This window comes from Pristiophorus japonicus, chromosome 3 (genome assembly GCF_044704955.1).
Source record: "Pristiophorus japonicus isolate sPriJap1 chromosome 3, sPriJap1.hap1, whole genome shotgun sequence".
Lineage (NCBI taxonomy): Eukaryota > Metazoa > Chordata > Chondrichthyes > Pristiophoridae > Pristiophorus > Pristiophorus japonicus.
This window is the reverse complement of record NC_091979.1, coordinates 164,962,939-164,979,737: the sequence shown is the minus strand read 5'-3', so window position 1 is coordinate 164,979,737 and position 16,799 is coordinate 164,962,939. Positions and strand designations below refer to the sequence as shown.

At 44.2% G+C, this 16,799-nt stretch overlaps 1 protein-coding gene across 1 annotated transcript in view; it reads left to right on the top strand.

Moving 5' to 3' along the window:
• LOC139254645 (parathyroid hormone 2 receptor-like) overlaps positions 1 to 16,799 on the top strand; it is a 176,352-nt gene that overhangs the window by 36,329 nt on the left and 123,224 nt on the right. Inside the window, exons 3-5 of the mRNA XM_070873770.1 lie at positions 12,465 to 12,575; positions 12,720 to 12,841; positions 13,542 to 13,636. Coding sequence (XP_070729871.1) covers positions 12,465 to 12,575; positions 12,720 to 12,841; positions 13,542 to 13,636 — 328 coding nt within the window. The remainder of the gene's footprint in view (positions 1 to 12,464; positions 12,576 to 12,719; positions 12,842 to 13,541; positions 13,637 to 16,799) is intronic.

The window sequence follows — 16,799 nt, the reverse complement described above, 5'->3', positions numbered from 1 at the left end:
CTTGCCATGACGCATAGGCTGTATTTTGAACTCTGCAAGTGTACATTTACAAAGATTATATTCTGTTTTTGCTGAGAAACAATATTGATTATTTCTTCCTGAAAGTATTTATTTCAATTTCTTAAAGATTTCAAAGGATCTTGTCTGATTTTTGCTTAATCTTTGGTGAACTATTTTTACATTATTATTACTATACTGGACTTTTCAACATCATGCCAATACTGCTTGCCTCTGTAAATAATGCTAGTTATTAATAATCATGTTCAATATTTTAGCCTTTAACAAAATGTGTCTGACAAGGTTGATTTGAAATGCATATGATGTAATGGAATCCTATGTGCTATTCAGTAGTAAATTTACAATAAAAGGGAGATCTTTTCCTCTGTGACATGATGTATCCCATATATTACACTGAAATACATAGAAGTTACAAGACGGAAACAGGGCCATTCGACCCAACCAGTCCATGTCGGCATTAACCCCCATTCAAGCACCTTGTTCCCTTTTTATCCTCTTTTTGTTCATCCACCTATCCAATCTAATCTTGAATGCTGACTTTGTTTCTGCTTCAGCTACTAACCCTGGAAATGAATTCCACTTCCTCTGTGGAAAGAAATTTCTCCTGTCCTCTGTTCTAAATCTCTTACATTTAATCTTGCAACTCTGACCCTTCATTCTCCACCCCATAACTTTTGGAAACAGTCCGCTTCTATCTATCTTGTTTCATCGTTTCATAATTTTAAAATCTTCTCTCATATCGCTCCATTTGGTGTCCGCAGATTTCCGGTTCAATGAAAATGAGGCCTGAAGCCCAATGTTAGGTGTGCCTTATTGTTTTATTCATTCATGGGGTGTGGGCATCGGTGGCAAGCGATCACTTATTGCCCATGAAAAAGTCCCTGGCCAAAGACCGTCTTAAGTGGAGGGAGTGCATCCGGGAGGGTGATGAGCACCTCGCATCTCATCGCCAAGAGCATGTGGAAATCAAGCGCAGGCAGCGGAAAGAGCGTGCGGCAAACCTGTCCCACCCACCCTTTCCCTCAACGACTATCTGTCCCACCTGTGACAGGGAGTGTGGTTCTCGCATTGGACTGTTCAGCCACCTAAGGACTCATTTTAAGAGTGGAAGCAAGTCTTCCTCAATTCCGAGGGACTGCCTATGATGATGATTGCCCATCTCTATGGCCTTGGTCAATCAATTTAGGAGCAGGAGTTGTTCCCTGCACACCCTTTTATGCGCTCAAAATGAATTTTTCCCCCTACATTTCCTTATGTGTTTCTTTGTATTTGTATTTCTTCATATCAGGGAGAATCCAATTAAATCTGTGTTGTGGCCGCTCTAAAATTTCAATATCCTTCCTGTAGCTTATTTAGGTTTTATACCCATCATTACCTCTTTGCTTTTATATTCTAAAGCCCTTGTGATAAAATCTATAATTCCATTAGCATTTTTTTTGTACAGCCTTATCAAGCTAAGGTGCAGCCTTTAATGTCCTGTAAACCTGTATCCCCAAATCCCTCTGCTTTTACACAGTTCTGAGACTACTTCCATTCGAAGAATAATTGCTGCTGTTTTTCGTTACCAAAATATACCGCCTCACACTTATTGACATTGAATTCCATCTGCTTCTTTTTAGCTATGATCCCCCATTTTACCCCTATCTCATTGCAGATTCCTTTGGTTTTCTAAGAAATTAACTCAACCTCCTAATTTGGACAATTTTGACAACACTCCCACAAGGCCTGTATATTAAACACGTGAATTTAAATTTCAGTTCATACGGAGAACGTGCTCACCAATGGAAGCTGATTTTTGTGATGAGAGTGAGCAAATATTATAATGAGCAAGCTCAAATCATAAAAGTTTCTCCAGTGGCTGCTCATGAGATTTATGCTTCCAAATCATTCTTCTTTTGAATAGTAAGCCCTTGAGATCTGGATCCATAGGCTCCTCAGACAAGGAGTGCTCCTTTCTCCTCCCTTTGTGGGGCAATAGCAGTCGATCCTTCTTCCACTCCCAGGTCCTCCAATGAAAGCCCTCCTGACTTAGTAATACTTCCTACTGAGTGGATGTATCTGGGCTGGTACTGGAGCAAGTCAGATGCCAGGACTAAGCTGGTGAGAATGGAACAAAATTAATTGATCTTGATGATCCTTGCCTGTTCCTCTGAGTGGCTGGTCTCTTCCTTCAAGACACACTAGGATTTCAGAAAATCTGAGAAAGTGTTCCCTCGACAAATATTGCTTAATACCCTGGTGCATGGTACTGTAGTTGTATCTATAACTTGGTGTGCTGAGTAATTACTAACAGATGAATATTCAGATGTATTGGCTTGACTGGCTTTTTTCAGATAAATTTCATGCAGAGCCAAAGGAATAAAACCCATTTTCCTGTTATGCAGTTGTGGAAAACATATTGAGGGTTCGTTCTTTCATGAAAGAGCTTGTTCTTAAGCCAAGAAAGGTAGTACAAAGAGAGCTGGGTCATAGTGGCTGAGAGAGTCATTATCAATGGTGCAGCAGCAAGACTGAGGGGTACAGAAGTGTTGGAGGAGTAGAGGGTGTGCTTACGGGGGCAGATGAGTGGAGGGAATTATTGAGATATAGTCATGAAAATGAGGATGAGGATTCTAAAGTCAATTTGCTAGTGAGCAATGATTCAGTGGAGCTTGGCATGGAAGGGGGCAATTGCGGCGGGGCTTTGTGTGGGTCAGGATACAAACCATATTGTTTTGAATGTGTTGTGATTTGTGGAGGGCAAAGGTTGGCTGTGAGAGCATTTGAGAAGTCAAGCCACAAGGCGGTATAGACATGAATTAGATTTTTAGGAAGGGTTGGGGAAGAGGTAAGGGCAGAGAGGCTAATTTTACTGTTTGGTATCTTATCAGCAACATGCTTTTATATTCATAATGTACTTTCTGTTATAAAAATCATTAAAGGAAATCGTGTGTCATTTGCGACTATCTGACAAACTTAAGATGACAGAGCTAGTGGACTGTAAAACTATCAGATTGCCGATTCGCCAGTCATATTGTAACAAAAGTGTAGTACAAGTTGAACCTCCCTTATCCGGAACCCTTGGGGCCGGGCCTGTTCTGGATAAGGGATTTTTCTGGATGAGGGGTGGTCACATTAAATTGGATGGTACAGGTACTGAGTAAAGGGATATTGGGGCTGGCTTAGGGCTGGGAGTGCGGCAGAGAGACCATGAGGGGGGGAGGAGGTGTGCGGTGGATCGCGAGGTCAGGCCAGCGATTGCGGGAGTCGGCAGCGAGGAACGACTTCAATTTGTTCATGTCGGAGTTCTCCGGATGAGAGGTGGTTCTAGATAAGAGAGTTCTGGATAAGGGAAGTTCAACCTATATTTTTGTTCATATTTATGGGTTCTCTCTTTGTACTACCTTTCTTGGCTTAAGAACAAGCTCTTTCATGAAAGAACGAACCCTCAATATGTTTTCCACAACTGCATAACAGGAAAATGGGTTTTATTCCTTTGGCTCTGCATGAAATTTATCTGAAAAAAGCCAGTCAAGCCAATACATCTGAATATTCATCTGTTAGTAATTACTCAGCACACCAAGTTATAGATACAACTACAGTACCATGCACCAGGGTATTAAGCAATATTTGTCGAGGGAACACTTTCTCAGATTTTCTGAAATCCTAGTGTGTCTTGAAGGAAGAGACCAGCCACTCAGAGGAACAGGCAAGGATCATCAAGATCAATTAATTTTGTTCCATTCTCACCAGCTTAGTCCTGGCATCTGACTTGCTCCAGTACCAGCCCAGATACATCCACTCAGTAGGAAGTATTACTAAGTCAGGAGGGCTTTCACTGGAGGACCTGGGAGTGGAAGAAGGATCGACTGCTATTGCCCCACAAAGGGAGGAGAAAGGAGCACTCCTTGTCTGAGGAGCCTATGGATCCAGATCTCAAGGGCTTACTATTCAAAAGAAGAATGATTTGGAAGCATAAATCTCATGAGCAGCCACTGGAGAAAGTTTTTTGCATTTTGTTGAGATGCTGAGGAAGTAGGAAGAGTCTACATCACACACTTCCTGGCGAAAGTGACAGTCAGGAGATTTCTGTGCCGACTCAGCTCCTGGAGGAGCTTTTAAAGACATGAATGATTTTTTGAGTGGCACTGCCACTGTTTCAGTAGATTCTCTGAGGGCCAACCTGAACACAATACTTTCACAGGGCTTTCAAGACTTGATCAGGACGATTGTGTTTGTAATGCTGACCAGTAGCACATCTGAGTCTGTGCCCTGGTCCAGTGTGTGGCAAGAAGAATTAACAGAGGCTTCTGTCTCTCATGATAATAATATTGTGCCTACTTCTTTAAAACTCCTTCACATGCAAGTACCTGGGAGAGTTTCAGACCTGGGTCTAACTCCCCTGGACAGCGGAATTAAAAAATGGCAACTGGTAGCAAGTCCCTCAGGGACAGCAGATTCACTAAAACGAGAGTCACTTCAGTCCTCAAAGGCTCAGAGAAATCTTCCCAGCCACCCACCTCTCAATCTCCCAGAAGTAGCAGATTAGTTGCTGGATGAGGGGGCAACTCTCGGATTGTTTGTGAGTAGCGGAATTAAGGTATGATCTCTTCGGCCCCGCTGCCAATCTGGGAGAAAAATACTTCCTATTTGCTGATCCATTCCGTGATTCTGTACCCTATTGGTGGCTGCTCTACCCATAATATGCTGTGCACTCATTTGATGACGAGGTTCAGTACCGCCTCCAGTGCGCCAGCATCGCCTTTGGCCGCCTGAGGAAGAGAATGTTCGTAGATCAGGCCCTCAAATCTGGTACCAAGTTTATGGTCTACAGGACTGTAGTGATACCCGCCCTCCTGTATGGCTCAGAGACGTGCACCATATACAGTAGACACCTTAAATCACTGGAGAAATACCACCAGCGATGTCTCCGCAAGATCCTGAAAATCCCCTGGGAGGACAGACGCACCAACATCAGTGTTCTCGATCAGGCCAAAATCCCCAGCATCGAAGCACTGACCACACTCGACCAGCTCCGTTGGGAAGGCCACATTGTCCGCATGCCCGACACAGGACTCCCAAAGCAAGCGCTCTACTCGAAACTCCTACAGGCACCTGGGAGTCCCTGGCCAAAGACCGCCCTAAGTGGAGGAAGAGCATCTGGGAGGGAACTGAGCATCTCGAGTCTCGTTGCCGAGAGTATGCAGAAAACAAGAAGGCAAACCAGACTCCCCACCCACCCTTTCCTGCAATGACTGTCGTCTCACCTGCGACAAAGATTGTAATTCCCATATTGGACTGTTCAGTCACCTGAGAACTCACTTTTGGAGTGGAAGCAAGTCTTCCTCGATTTCGAGGGACTGCCGATGATGATGATGACCTTATCCATTTTAGTGAAAACTGGCATGCAGCCACAGCCCTTTGTATGCTGAAGAAACATGTACTTTTATCAGTGCAGTGAGCATACATTAATTTGTTGATTGTACTGACAAATTTATAAAATATGCAACAACCAGTATTGTCTAAAAAGTAAAGGTTTTCTTGAAGAGACTGCTAATGGCTTAAGTGGGCAAATTAACAAGCATTCAGGAAAGGTTGATCTGTTCTCAGTGCTTTGATATCTGAATGATGAAGCTGACAATTTTCTTCCTGAACCCTCTTTGGATGCCACAGTGACTGACTGTGTGATGTCAGTGTGGAAGAGAAAACGCCCAAAATCTTTGAAAGCGCCATTGTGTTGAAATTTAATGGGCAATTTTCTGAATGTTTTCCACTTTTGGAATCAGGATGTTAATCTTACCTCTTTTATTTTAATGATAACTAATGCAAATGCTAACTTCAGTTTTTGCTGGGTGAGCTTGGGCTAGACTAGGGCTAGACTATAGGGTTTCTTCTCCCATACCAGCAGAAACCTGGCCAACCAGGACTCACCTACAATAACTCTCAGTTTGCAGTTCCCAAATGGTTTGATGGCAACTTTACTCGTGAAGTAATGGTCAAGAATGGTAATCCTTCTCTGAATGTCAGGAAATAAATTTAGCAGAGCACTGAAACTACACAGCTTAATTAACTGACATACTGTTTGTCTTATTTTGAAAGACAATGTTATTATCTCGGGTGCAGAACCCAAAGGCCTAGAAATTGGTTTGCCCCACGTGGGGATCAAGATGCGCGATCAACCCATGAGAGCAATGCAGGCAGCAGGCCAACTTTGCGCTGCCTGCTCATTTCCATGGTTGTGGCGTTCAGCCCAGTGCTGAATGCCCTGCTGAGTGGCTGAACGCTCAGCAGGGGCCCAAGTTTGTGCGAGGCTAGCACCACTTAAAGCGAGTCTGTACTTCTTAAAGGGGAGGTATATTCTGCCTGCAGCAGATCATTGAACTAGCAGGGGGAGACTACGAATAACAATTAATGATAGCACAATGGGGGAGAGAGCATGCACCAAGTTTCTTGGATGCAGCACTGAAGGCCTTGCTGCAGGAGGTGGATGGGAGGAAAGAGGTGCTGTTTGCACAGTGGGCCAGGAGGCCCTCCAGGCAATTCTGTAAAGTGCAACGGGAGCCGATGGCCTCTGTGGTCAATGCCAGCAGTGTAGCCCCGAAAACGTAGACACAGTGCAGGAAGAAGTTTAATGACCTCACACGTGTAGTCAAGGTCAGTGAATTCATCTTCAACTGGCATATCCCACCATCTGCACCAGTAGCCTCACACACTGATCAATGCACCAGAGCCCTGTCACTCACCGAACAACAATCTCTACTAAACATGACTCATACCTCACATTCATAGTTTCACCTCACCCACACACAGTTACTACTGCTGCAAGCATTGCACCCACATCTCACAGCTTGCATATACTGGTAGTTATTCAACCATGGCAGGTATATCACCCAAACACACTACACCACACTCATTGATACACTTCCCTTTCTCTTCCAGGAAAAGGTGGCACATAACCAGGACCAGCAGAACCTAGCAACTGGGGACAGACGTGCCTGCATAACCTCACCCCCAGAAAGGAGACGGTGCTGGTTATTCTTAGGAGGGACATTTCTGAGCCCGTGACTGGCAGCGGGGCTGAAAGAATACCAGACGCTAGTATCCTCATATGTAATCCTCCTTCTCACATCCCACTTCCCCCTCATCCCACAATCTCTTCTGATTTACAAGCTGCACATGATGTAAACATGCACCTCTTGCTTCCTGCTGCCTCCCACTTCTCACCATAACCCTAATCTTGTGCCTTTTTCACTTTAGAGACCCAAAAAATCGAACCTGCCCAGCAAATGGTTAAAGAAGAAGATGGAAAGGAGAGTGATGATGATGAGGAACCAGTGTCCTTGGGGAGGAGTTAAACTAACATGGCAGGGGAATGGGAACCTATGCAGGAAGACAGAGGGAAATAAAATGGGGGCGGAAGCAAAAGATAGAAAGGAGAATAGTAAAAGTGGAGAGCAGAGAAACCCAAGGCAAAAAACAAAAAGGGCCACATTACAGCAGAATTCTAAAGGGGCAAAGTGTGTTAAAAAGACAAGCCTGAAGGCTCTGTGCCTCAATGCGAGGAGTAATCGGAATAAAGTGGACGAATTAACTGCGCAGACAGCAATTAACGTATATGATATGATTGGCATTACGGAGACATGGCTCCAGAGTGACCAAGGCTGGGAACTCAACATCCAGGGATATTCAACATTTAGGAAGGATAGGCAGAGAGGAAAAGGAGGCAGGGTGGCGTTGCTGGTTAAAACATAGAAACATAGAAAATAGGTGCAGGAGTAGGCCCTTCGGCCCTTTGAGCCTGCACCGCCATTCAATGAGTTCATGGCTGAACATGCAACTTCAGTACCCCATTCCTGCTTTCTCGCCATATCCCTTGACCCCCCCTAGTAGTAAGGACTACATCTAACTCCTTTTTGAATATATTTAGTGAATTGGCCTCAACAACTTCCTGTGGTAGAGAATTCCACAGGTTCACCACTCTCTGGGTGAAGAAGTTTCTCCTCATCTCGGTCCTAAATGGCTTACCCCTTATCCTTAGACTGTGACCTCTGATTCTGGACTTCCCCAACATCGGGAACATTCTTCCTGCATCGAACCTGTCTAAACCCGTCAGAATTTTAGACGTTTCTAAGAGATTCCCTCTCATTCTTCTGAACTCCAGTGAATACAAGCCCAGTTGATCCAGTCTTTCTTGATATGTCAGTCCCGCCATCCCAGGAATCAGTCTGGTGAACCTTTGCTGCACTCCCCCAATAGCAAGAACGTCCTTCCTCAAGTTAGGAGACCAAAACTGTACACAATACTCCAGGTGTGGCCTCACCAAGGCCCTGTACAACTGTAGTAACACTTCCCTGCCCCTGTACTCAAATCCCCTTGCTATGAAGGCCAACATGCCATTTGCTTTCTTAACCGCTTGCAGTACCTGTATGCCAACCTTCAATGACTGATGTACCATGACACCCAGGTCTCATTGCACCTCCCCTTTTCCTAATCTGTCACCATTCAGATAATAGTCTGTCTCTCTGTTTTTACCACCAAAGTGGATAACCTCACATTTATCCACATTATACTTCATCAGCCATGCATTTGCCCACTCACCTAACCTATCCAAGTAACTCTGCAGCCTCACAACATCCTCCTCGCAGCTCACACTGCCACCCAACTTAGTGTCATCCGCAAATACGACATTTAATCCCCTTGTCTAAATCATTAATGTACAATGTAAACAACTGGGGCCCCAGCACAGAACCTTGCGGTACCCCACTAGTCACTGCCTGCCATTCTGAAAAGTACCCATTTACTCCTACTCTTTGCTTCCTGTCTGCCAACATTTTTCAATCCACATCAGCACACTACCCCCAATCCCATGTGCTTTAACTTTGCACACTAATCTCTTGTGTGGGACCTTGTCGAAAGCCTTCTGAAAGTCCAAATACACCACATCAACTGGTTCTCCCTTGTCCACTCTACTGGAAACATCCTCAAAAAATTCCAGAAGATTTGTCAAGCATGATTTCCCTTTCACAAATCCATGCTGACTTGGACCTATCATGTCACCTCTATCCAAATGCGCTGCTATGACATCCTTAATAATTGATTCCATCATTTTATCCACTACCGATGTCAGGCTGACCTGTCTATAATTCACTGTTTTCTCTCCCCCTCCTTTTTTAAAAAGTAGGGTTACATTGGCTACCCTCGACTCCATAGGAACTGATCCAGAGTCTATGGAATGCTGGAAAATGACTGTCAATGCATCCGCTATTTCCAAGGCCACCTCCTTAAATACTCTGGGATGCAGACCATCAGGCCCTGGCGATTTATCTGCCTTCAATCCCATCAATTTCCCCAACACAATTTCCCGACTAATAAGGATTTCCCTCAGTTCCTCCTTTTTCCTAGACCCTCTGACCCCTTTTATATCCGGAAGATTGTTTGTGTCCTTCTTAGTGAAAAGCGAACCAAAGTACTTGTTCAATTGGTCTGCCATTTCTTTGTTCCCAGTTATGGCTTCCCCTGATTCTGACTGCTTTGTCTTTACTAACCTTTTTCTCTTTACATATCTATAGAAGCTTTTGCAGTCCATTTGAATGTTCCCTGCAAGCTTCCTCTCGTACTCTATTTTCCCTGCCCTAATCAAACCCTTTGTCCTCCTTTGCTGAGTTCTAAATTTCTCCCAGTCCCCGGGTTCACTGCTATTTCTGGCCAATTTGTATGCCACTTCCTTGGCTTTAATACTATCCCTGATTTCCCTTGATAGCCACGGTTGAGCCACCTTCCCTTTTTTATTTTTACGCCAGACAGGAATGTACAATTGTTGTAGTTCATCCATGCGGTCTCTAAATGTCTGCCATTGCCCATCCACTCTCAACCCCTTAAGTATCATTCGCCAATCTATCCTAGCTAATTCACACCTCATACCTTCAAAGTTGCCCTTCCTTAAGTTCTGGACCATGGTGTCTGAATTAACTGTTTCATTCTCCATCCTAATGTAGAATTCCAGCATATTATTGTCACTCTTCCCCAAGTGGCCTCGCACAATGAGAATGCTAATTAATCCTCTCTCATTACACAACACCCAGTCTAAGATGGCCTCCCCGCTAGTTGATTCCTCGACATATTGATCTAGAAAATCATCCCTTATGCACGCCAGGAAATCCTCCTCCACCGTATTGTTTCCAGTTTGGTTAGCCCAATCTATATGCATATTAAAGTCACCCATTATAACTGCTGCACCCCTAATTTCCTGTTTGATGCCCTCCCCAACATCACTACTACTGTTTGGAGGTCTGTACACAACTCCCACTCGCGTTTTCTGCCCCTTGGTATTCCGTAGCTCCACCCATACCGATTCCACATCATCCAAGCTAATGTCTTTCCTTACAATTGCATTAATTTCCTCTTTAACCAGCAACACCACCCCTCCTCCTTTTCCTTTCTGTCGATCCTTCTTAAATGTTGAATACCCTTGGATGTTCAGTCCCCAGCCTTGGAGACGTGGCTCCAGAGTGACCGTGATGACAACTACATCGTATCCGTTAACTGCTATCTGCACAGTTAATTTGTCCACCTTATTCCGAATACTCCTTGCATTGAGGCACAGAGCCTTCAGGCTTGCCTTTTTAACCCACTTGGACCCTTTAGAATTTTGCTGCAAAGTGGCCCTTTTTGTTTTTTGCCTTGGGTTTCTCTACCCTTCACTTTAACTCATCTCCTTTCTGTCTTTTGCTTCTGTCTCCATTTTGTTTCCCTTTGTCTCCCTGCAATGGTTCCCATCCCCCTGCCATATTAGTTTAACTCCTCCCCGACAGTACTAGCAAACACTCCTCCTCGGACATTGGTTCCAATCCTGCCTAGGTGCCGATCGTCCGGTTTGTACTGGTCCCACCTCCCCCAGAACCGGTTCCAATGCCCCAGGAATTTGAATCCTTCCCTGCTGCACCACTGCTCAAGCCACGTATTCATCTGAGCTATCCTGCGATTCCTACTCTGACTAGCACGTGGCACTGTAGCAATCCTGAGATTACTACTTTTGAGGTCCTACTTTTTAATTTAGCTCCTTGCTCCTTAAATTCGTCTCGTAGGACCTCATCCCGTTTTTTACCTATATCGTTGGTACCAATGTGCACCACGACAACTGGCTGTTCACCCTCCCTTTTCAGAATGTCCTGCACCCGCTCCGAAACATCCTTGATCCTTGCACCAGGGAGGCAACATATCATCCTGGAGTCTTGGTTGCGGCCGCAGAAATGTCTATCTATTCCCCTTACAATAGAATTCTCTATCACTATCACTCTCCCACTCTTTTTCCTCCCCTCCTGTGCAGCAGAGCCAGCCACAGTGCCATGGACTTGGCTGCTGCTGCTCCCCCCTGATGAGTCATCCCCCTCAACAGTACCCAAAGCAGTGTATCTGTTTTGCAGGGGGATGACCGCAGGGGATCCCTGCACTACCTTTGTTGCACTGCTCTTCCTGCTGGTCTTCCATTCCCTATCTGGCTGTGGACCCTTTACCTGCGGTCAGACCAACTCACTAAACATGCTATTCACGTCATTCTCAGCATCGTGGATGCTCCAGAGTGAATCCACCCTCAGCTCCAATTCTGCAGCGCGGTCCGTCAGGAGCTGGAGGCGGATACACTTCCCACAGATATAGTCCTCAGGGACATCGGAAGTGTCCCTGAGTTCCCACATAGTACATGAGGAGCATATCACGTGTCCGAGCTCTCCTGCCATGACTTAACCCTTAGATTAACTTAGCAACAACAATGCTAAAATTTACTCACTGATCTAGAAGAGAAAAAAGAAAAACTACTTACCAGTCACCAGCCAATTACTTACCCCCTTGGCTGTGATGACACCTTTCTATTTCTTTCTACTTTTTTTGCCTTCTCCCTGTAGCTGTGCAAGCCTCTCGCCGACGTTGCCCGACTCCTGCACTCGCGGCTTTTTGTAGGACTCCATGCACGTCAAACAAATGGCAATGAAATAATAATCAGATATTCTGTTTTAGTGATGTTGGTTGGGGGATAAATATTGGCTGGAACACTGGGGAGTGTTCCCCTGCTCTTCTTCAAAATAGCGCTGTGGGATATTTTATATTCACCTGAGGGAGCAGACAGGAAAGGGCTTTGGTTTAACACCTCATCTGAAAGACGACATCTGCGCCAGTATAACACTTCCTCAGTACTGTACTGGAGTGTCAGCCTAGATTTTGTGCTCAAGTTTCTGGAGCGAGACTTGAACCCACAACTTTCTGACTCAGAGCCATGGCTGATGCCTTATCAATTGTAATAATATGTCCTCAAATCCTGCTTAACACATTCTATATAATTTGTATGATTTGAACAGGCTGCTATTGTGTTATTCTGAAAAAAACAAGAGTTTTAATAACTTTATGGTGCAGTCAATGCTCCTCAGACTTGACCATTGCTTTCTCTGTCTTTACTACATCCTATCCTTTTTCAGATGGATCCTGCTTTCTGGAGTGGGATGGTTTAACGTGCTGGCCTAATGGAGTCCCAGGAGAACTCACCGCTGTTCCGTGTCCAAGTTACATTTACGACTTTAATCATAATGGTACTGTGCTTTGAAACGTCACTTCTTTTTTTGCTCATTATTGCTGAGTCCATATTTATCAATGACCAAAAAGCTAATCAGCCAGAAGAGAGACCACAGCTCTTAATATATCAACAAAGTGTTTTTTTCCCCATTTGTTTGCAGGGTTTGCCTATCGCTACTGCAATGATGATGGGAAATGGAAGTTGGTTGAAAACCTAAACCGAACATGGACAAATTATACAGAGTGTATCACTTTCCTGCAGCCCGACAGCAGCCATACACAAGTAAAAGTTGAAATCTACCTTTGCTGAGATTCTACAGGCCTTTATATTTGTGTTGCAATCTATTGGTTGAAAAGGTTGAGCAGGTTGGGCCTGTACTCATTGGAGTTTAGAAGAATGAGAGGTGATCTTATTGAAACATACAAGATTCTGAAGGGGCTTGATAGGGTAGATGCAGAGAGGATATTTCCCCTCGTGGGGTAATCTAGAACTAGGAGGCATAGATTCAGAATAAGGGGTCGCCTACTTAAAACGGAGATGAGGAGGAATTTCTTCTCTGAGGGTCATGAATCTTTGGAATTCTGTACCCCAGAGAGCTGTGGAGGTTGGGTCATTGAATATATTTAAGGTAGAGATAGATAGATTTTTGAACAATGGGGGTGTCAAGGGTTATGGGGAGTGGGCAGGAAAGTGGAGTTGAGACCAAGATCAGATGAGCCATGATCTTATTTGAATAGCGGAGCAGGCTCGAGGGGCCAAATAGCCTACTCCTGCTCCTATTTCTTATGTTCTTATGTTCATATTGCGGGTGGGGGGGGGGGGGGGTGGATTAACAGTGAAGACTGATTTAGTCCCAAATATTTGGTAATGCTATTTTCCGTTTACTTCAAAATTACATCATTAGCAAAAATAAAAACCAAGAAATTTATTTTTACAGAACATCTGCTTTTTGATTTTCATACAATGCATTCTTATTTAACAGGAATTCTTTGAACGATTATATTTAATGTATACCGTGGGATATTCTGTGTCACTCTGCTCTTTGACCATAGCGATTATGATCATAGTGTATTTCAAGTAAGTGGAAAAGATTGGTCTAAATTTTTTTATCCATTACCATTTTAAATATGAGAAGGAATGTAACGGGATAATTTTACAATTTAGCATTGCTAGCACAGTACACTAAGTACTCCACTGAGTTTTGAAATAATTCACACTTGCGAGCCGACACTCGCACTCTGTGCTTCTCTCGCCGTTTGAGGACATCATTCCATATGTTATTATGATTTTGCCTATTTGGTGCTGAAATTAGTTTGTCATTTAAAAAGCATACGACCCCTTCAATACCTTGCAAAATCTGGTTCATCACCCCTTGGAATATGGCAGGGGCAGAAGACATTCCAAATGGTAGCCTATTAAATTGATATAGGCCTAGATGAGTATTTATAGTCAAGCATGACTTGGACTCCTCATCTAGTTCAAGCTGTAAGTAGGCATTCGTAAGATCCAACTTTGAGAAGATCTGACCACCTGTCAGTGTTGTGGACAAATCTTCTACATTTGGGGACATTACCCTCTCGAACCTGGTTCGCGGTTACTTTATAATCACCACACAATCTTACCTTACCATCGGACTTAGGTACAACTACAATGGGTGTAGCCCAATTACATAGCTCTATCTTAGCGATAATGTTCTCAGTCTCTAGTCTTTTGAGTTCTTGTTCAACTTTCTCCTTGAGTGCATATGGTACGGAACATGGCTTGCAGTAAACCGATCTAGCGTCCTTCTGTACCCTGACACTCGCCTTGAAGCCTTGGTTCGGACTGTCTGTTTCGCAGAATACCTTCGGATAATTCTTGATGACATCATCCTTTGATGCAAGTCTCGTTTTAACACGAAAAATCTCACTCCAATCTAGCTTCAGTGATCCCAACCAATTTCTTCCTAGTAAGGCAGGCTTGTCTCCTGCCACTACTAATCGAGGCAAGCTCTGAAATTGATCCTTGTATTTCACCGGTATAGTGATACGACCTACCACAGGAATGTTCTCTTCCGAGTAGCCTTGCAGCTCTATCTTGGATTTCTCCAATGAGAAATCGCGCAATTTGTTGAGGTATAGCGACTCTGGTACTACACTCACGGATGCACCAGTGTCGATTTCCATGGGTATCTTGGTTCCTGCAATATCTATGTGGATTATGGTACTTTTCAAATTGCTGTTAGTTAACCTCGTGCTCCTGACAATTTGTAGCTCTAAAAGCACCTCGTCCTATTGTTTTTCTTCCATGCTATGTAGTCTCTGGGGATTTCTACTCATAGCTTTGAAAGCTGGTTTACCCTTCAGTCTTCATGCCTTCGCAAGATGTCCCGTTTTCCTGCAGATGAAACACTCTGCCTTCACATATGGACAACTTTGAGCGATGTGTTGTCCCAGGCACCGATTGCATGACTTCAATTCTCTGTTACCATTGCCAGTTTCTGAGACTTTGGGGCCAAACTGCCTTTTACTTTTAACCTGCAGGCGATTCACCTTGGTTGTGTGACGACAGAAAATAGTATGAAATTCTCGGGAATGTTGGTCGGCCATGTTCATTGACATAGCTGTCTGACAAGCTAAATCAAAAGTCAAGTTAGGAGTTGTCAGTAACTTCTGATTGCATCATTTTTCATCCCACAAGCAAAGCGGTCACGCAATGCTTGGTCCTGAAAGTTTCCGAAATTATAGTGAATAGATAGCTTTTTTAATGCTGCAATGTTTTCACTGATATTTTCTTCGGTTAACTGATCTCGTATTCCGAAATGATAACTTTCAGCAATTTCCAGGAGCTCATGGCTGTCGTGCTGTAGAATCTGCTTAAGAGTTGACAGGCACAAGCCAATTTTTCAAAGTGTCATACACCTCGGGCCCTACTTCAGTTAAAGAAATAGCCCTTTGTCGTTCCAACACCACCCGGTTATGGTTTTCATCATTGGGGACTTATTTGTAATGAAAAACATTTCTAGCCACTTCACATATGCTCTGAAACTTTTACGGTTGCATTGAAACTTCCCCAAATGCCCTATTATTCCCATAGGCACAGCCTTCTGGACTCTGGCAGTTCAAACAAGTGTGCTTGTAATTTACCTTGGATTTATAGCTGTTAATCAAAATAGAGAAGCTCTCAAAGTCTCTCTGGTGGCTGGCTGAAACCTCCACCAACAAAAATTTCAGCTTTTTTTTTAACGATAAACCCATCTTTGTCGCCATTGTTATATTTTCAGTAACTCACGGACACACACACAGCCTTAAGATGGCAGACCACTCCGGAACTCCCCAGTCAGGTGACCTGTTCCCTTTATTATAATCAGTACTGGCTGCAGTGCCACAGGAGTCCACAGGTGGTGCTATATATATTACAGCTACCTGTCCTATTATCTCATGTGGCTCATATTTTGTTTAATAATGCTTCTGTGAAGAGCCTTGGGACGTTTTACTACATTAAAGGTGCTATATAAATGCAAGTTGTTGTTGATGCCCTTTTAGCAGTGGTCACTCAGAGACTTTAACATCTTACCTATATATAAATGCAGAACAGTTTTGGATGGCAACAATCCTCATTTAATCAACAGCTATAGTACTCTGTGGTCATCGAAATCCTAAGATGTCCAGAAGAGGCACGGGCAGCACGGGCCTGCCCACAATGCGATATGTGTGCGCACTAGGTCCATGCAGCAGAGCTGGTCTCCAGTCGTCTTGGTTAACCCTTGCCACTGGACCAAGACCTAGCTCTGTCAAGCACATGTGGTGGCTGATGTGCCAGCGCCATCACACATTTAAAAAATCCACGCACAGGCATCTTCCACCCTTCAAGATGTAATTCGGGATCCGGAATATTAGGTCCTTCATTGAAACACCTGTGAACTCATCCCTTTTTGGCGTGGAAGCAAGTCATACTCGCTTCGAGGGACTGCCTATGATGATGATGAAGATGGCAACATGCAGTGAACACACACCTGGCTAAAATTTTCTGCACATGTGTGACTCTTTTGTACTTTGAAAGTAAGAGTTTGCCACGCTATCTGTGCTATTTCAGTGCTGCAGCTGAATGTTTTTTTTGTTTTTGATTCTCGAATGCATTATATTGTGATACTGGAGGCGCGGTCGATATATGGGCCTAGCTGCCAGCGTCAGGCGGCGACACTCGAAGGCCTTCCTCTCCTCACTGCTCCGGCTCCTGTTACCACCGGTGGCCGCGGGCA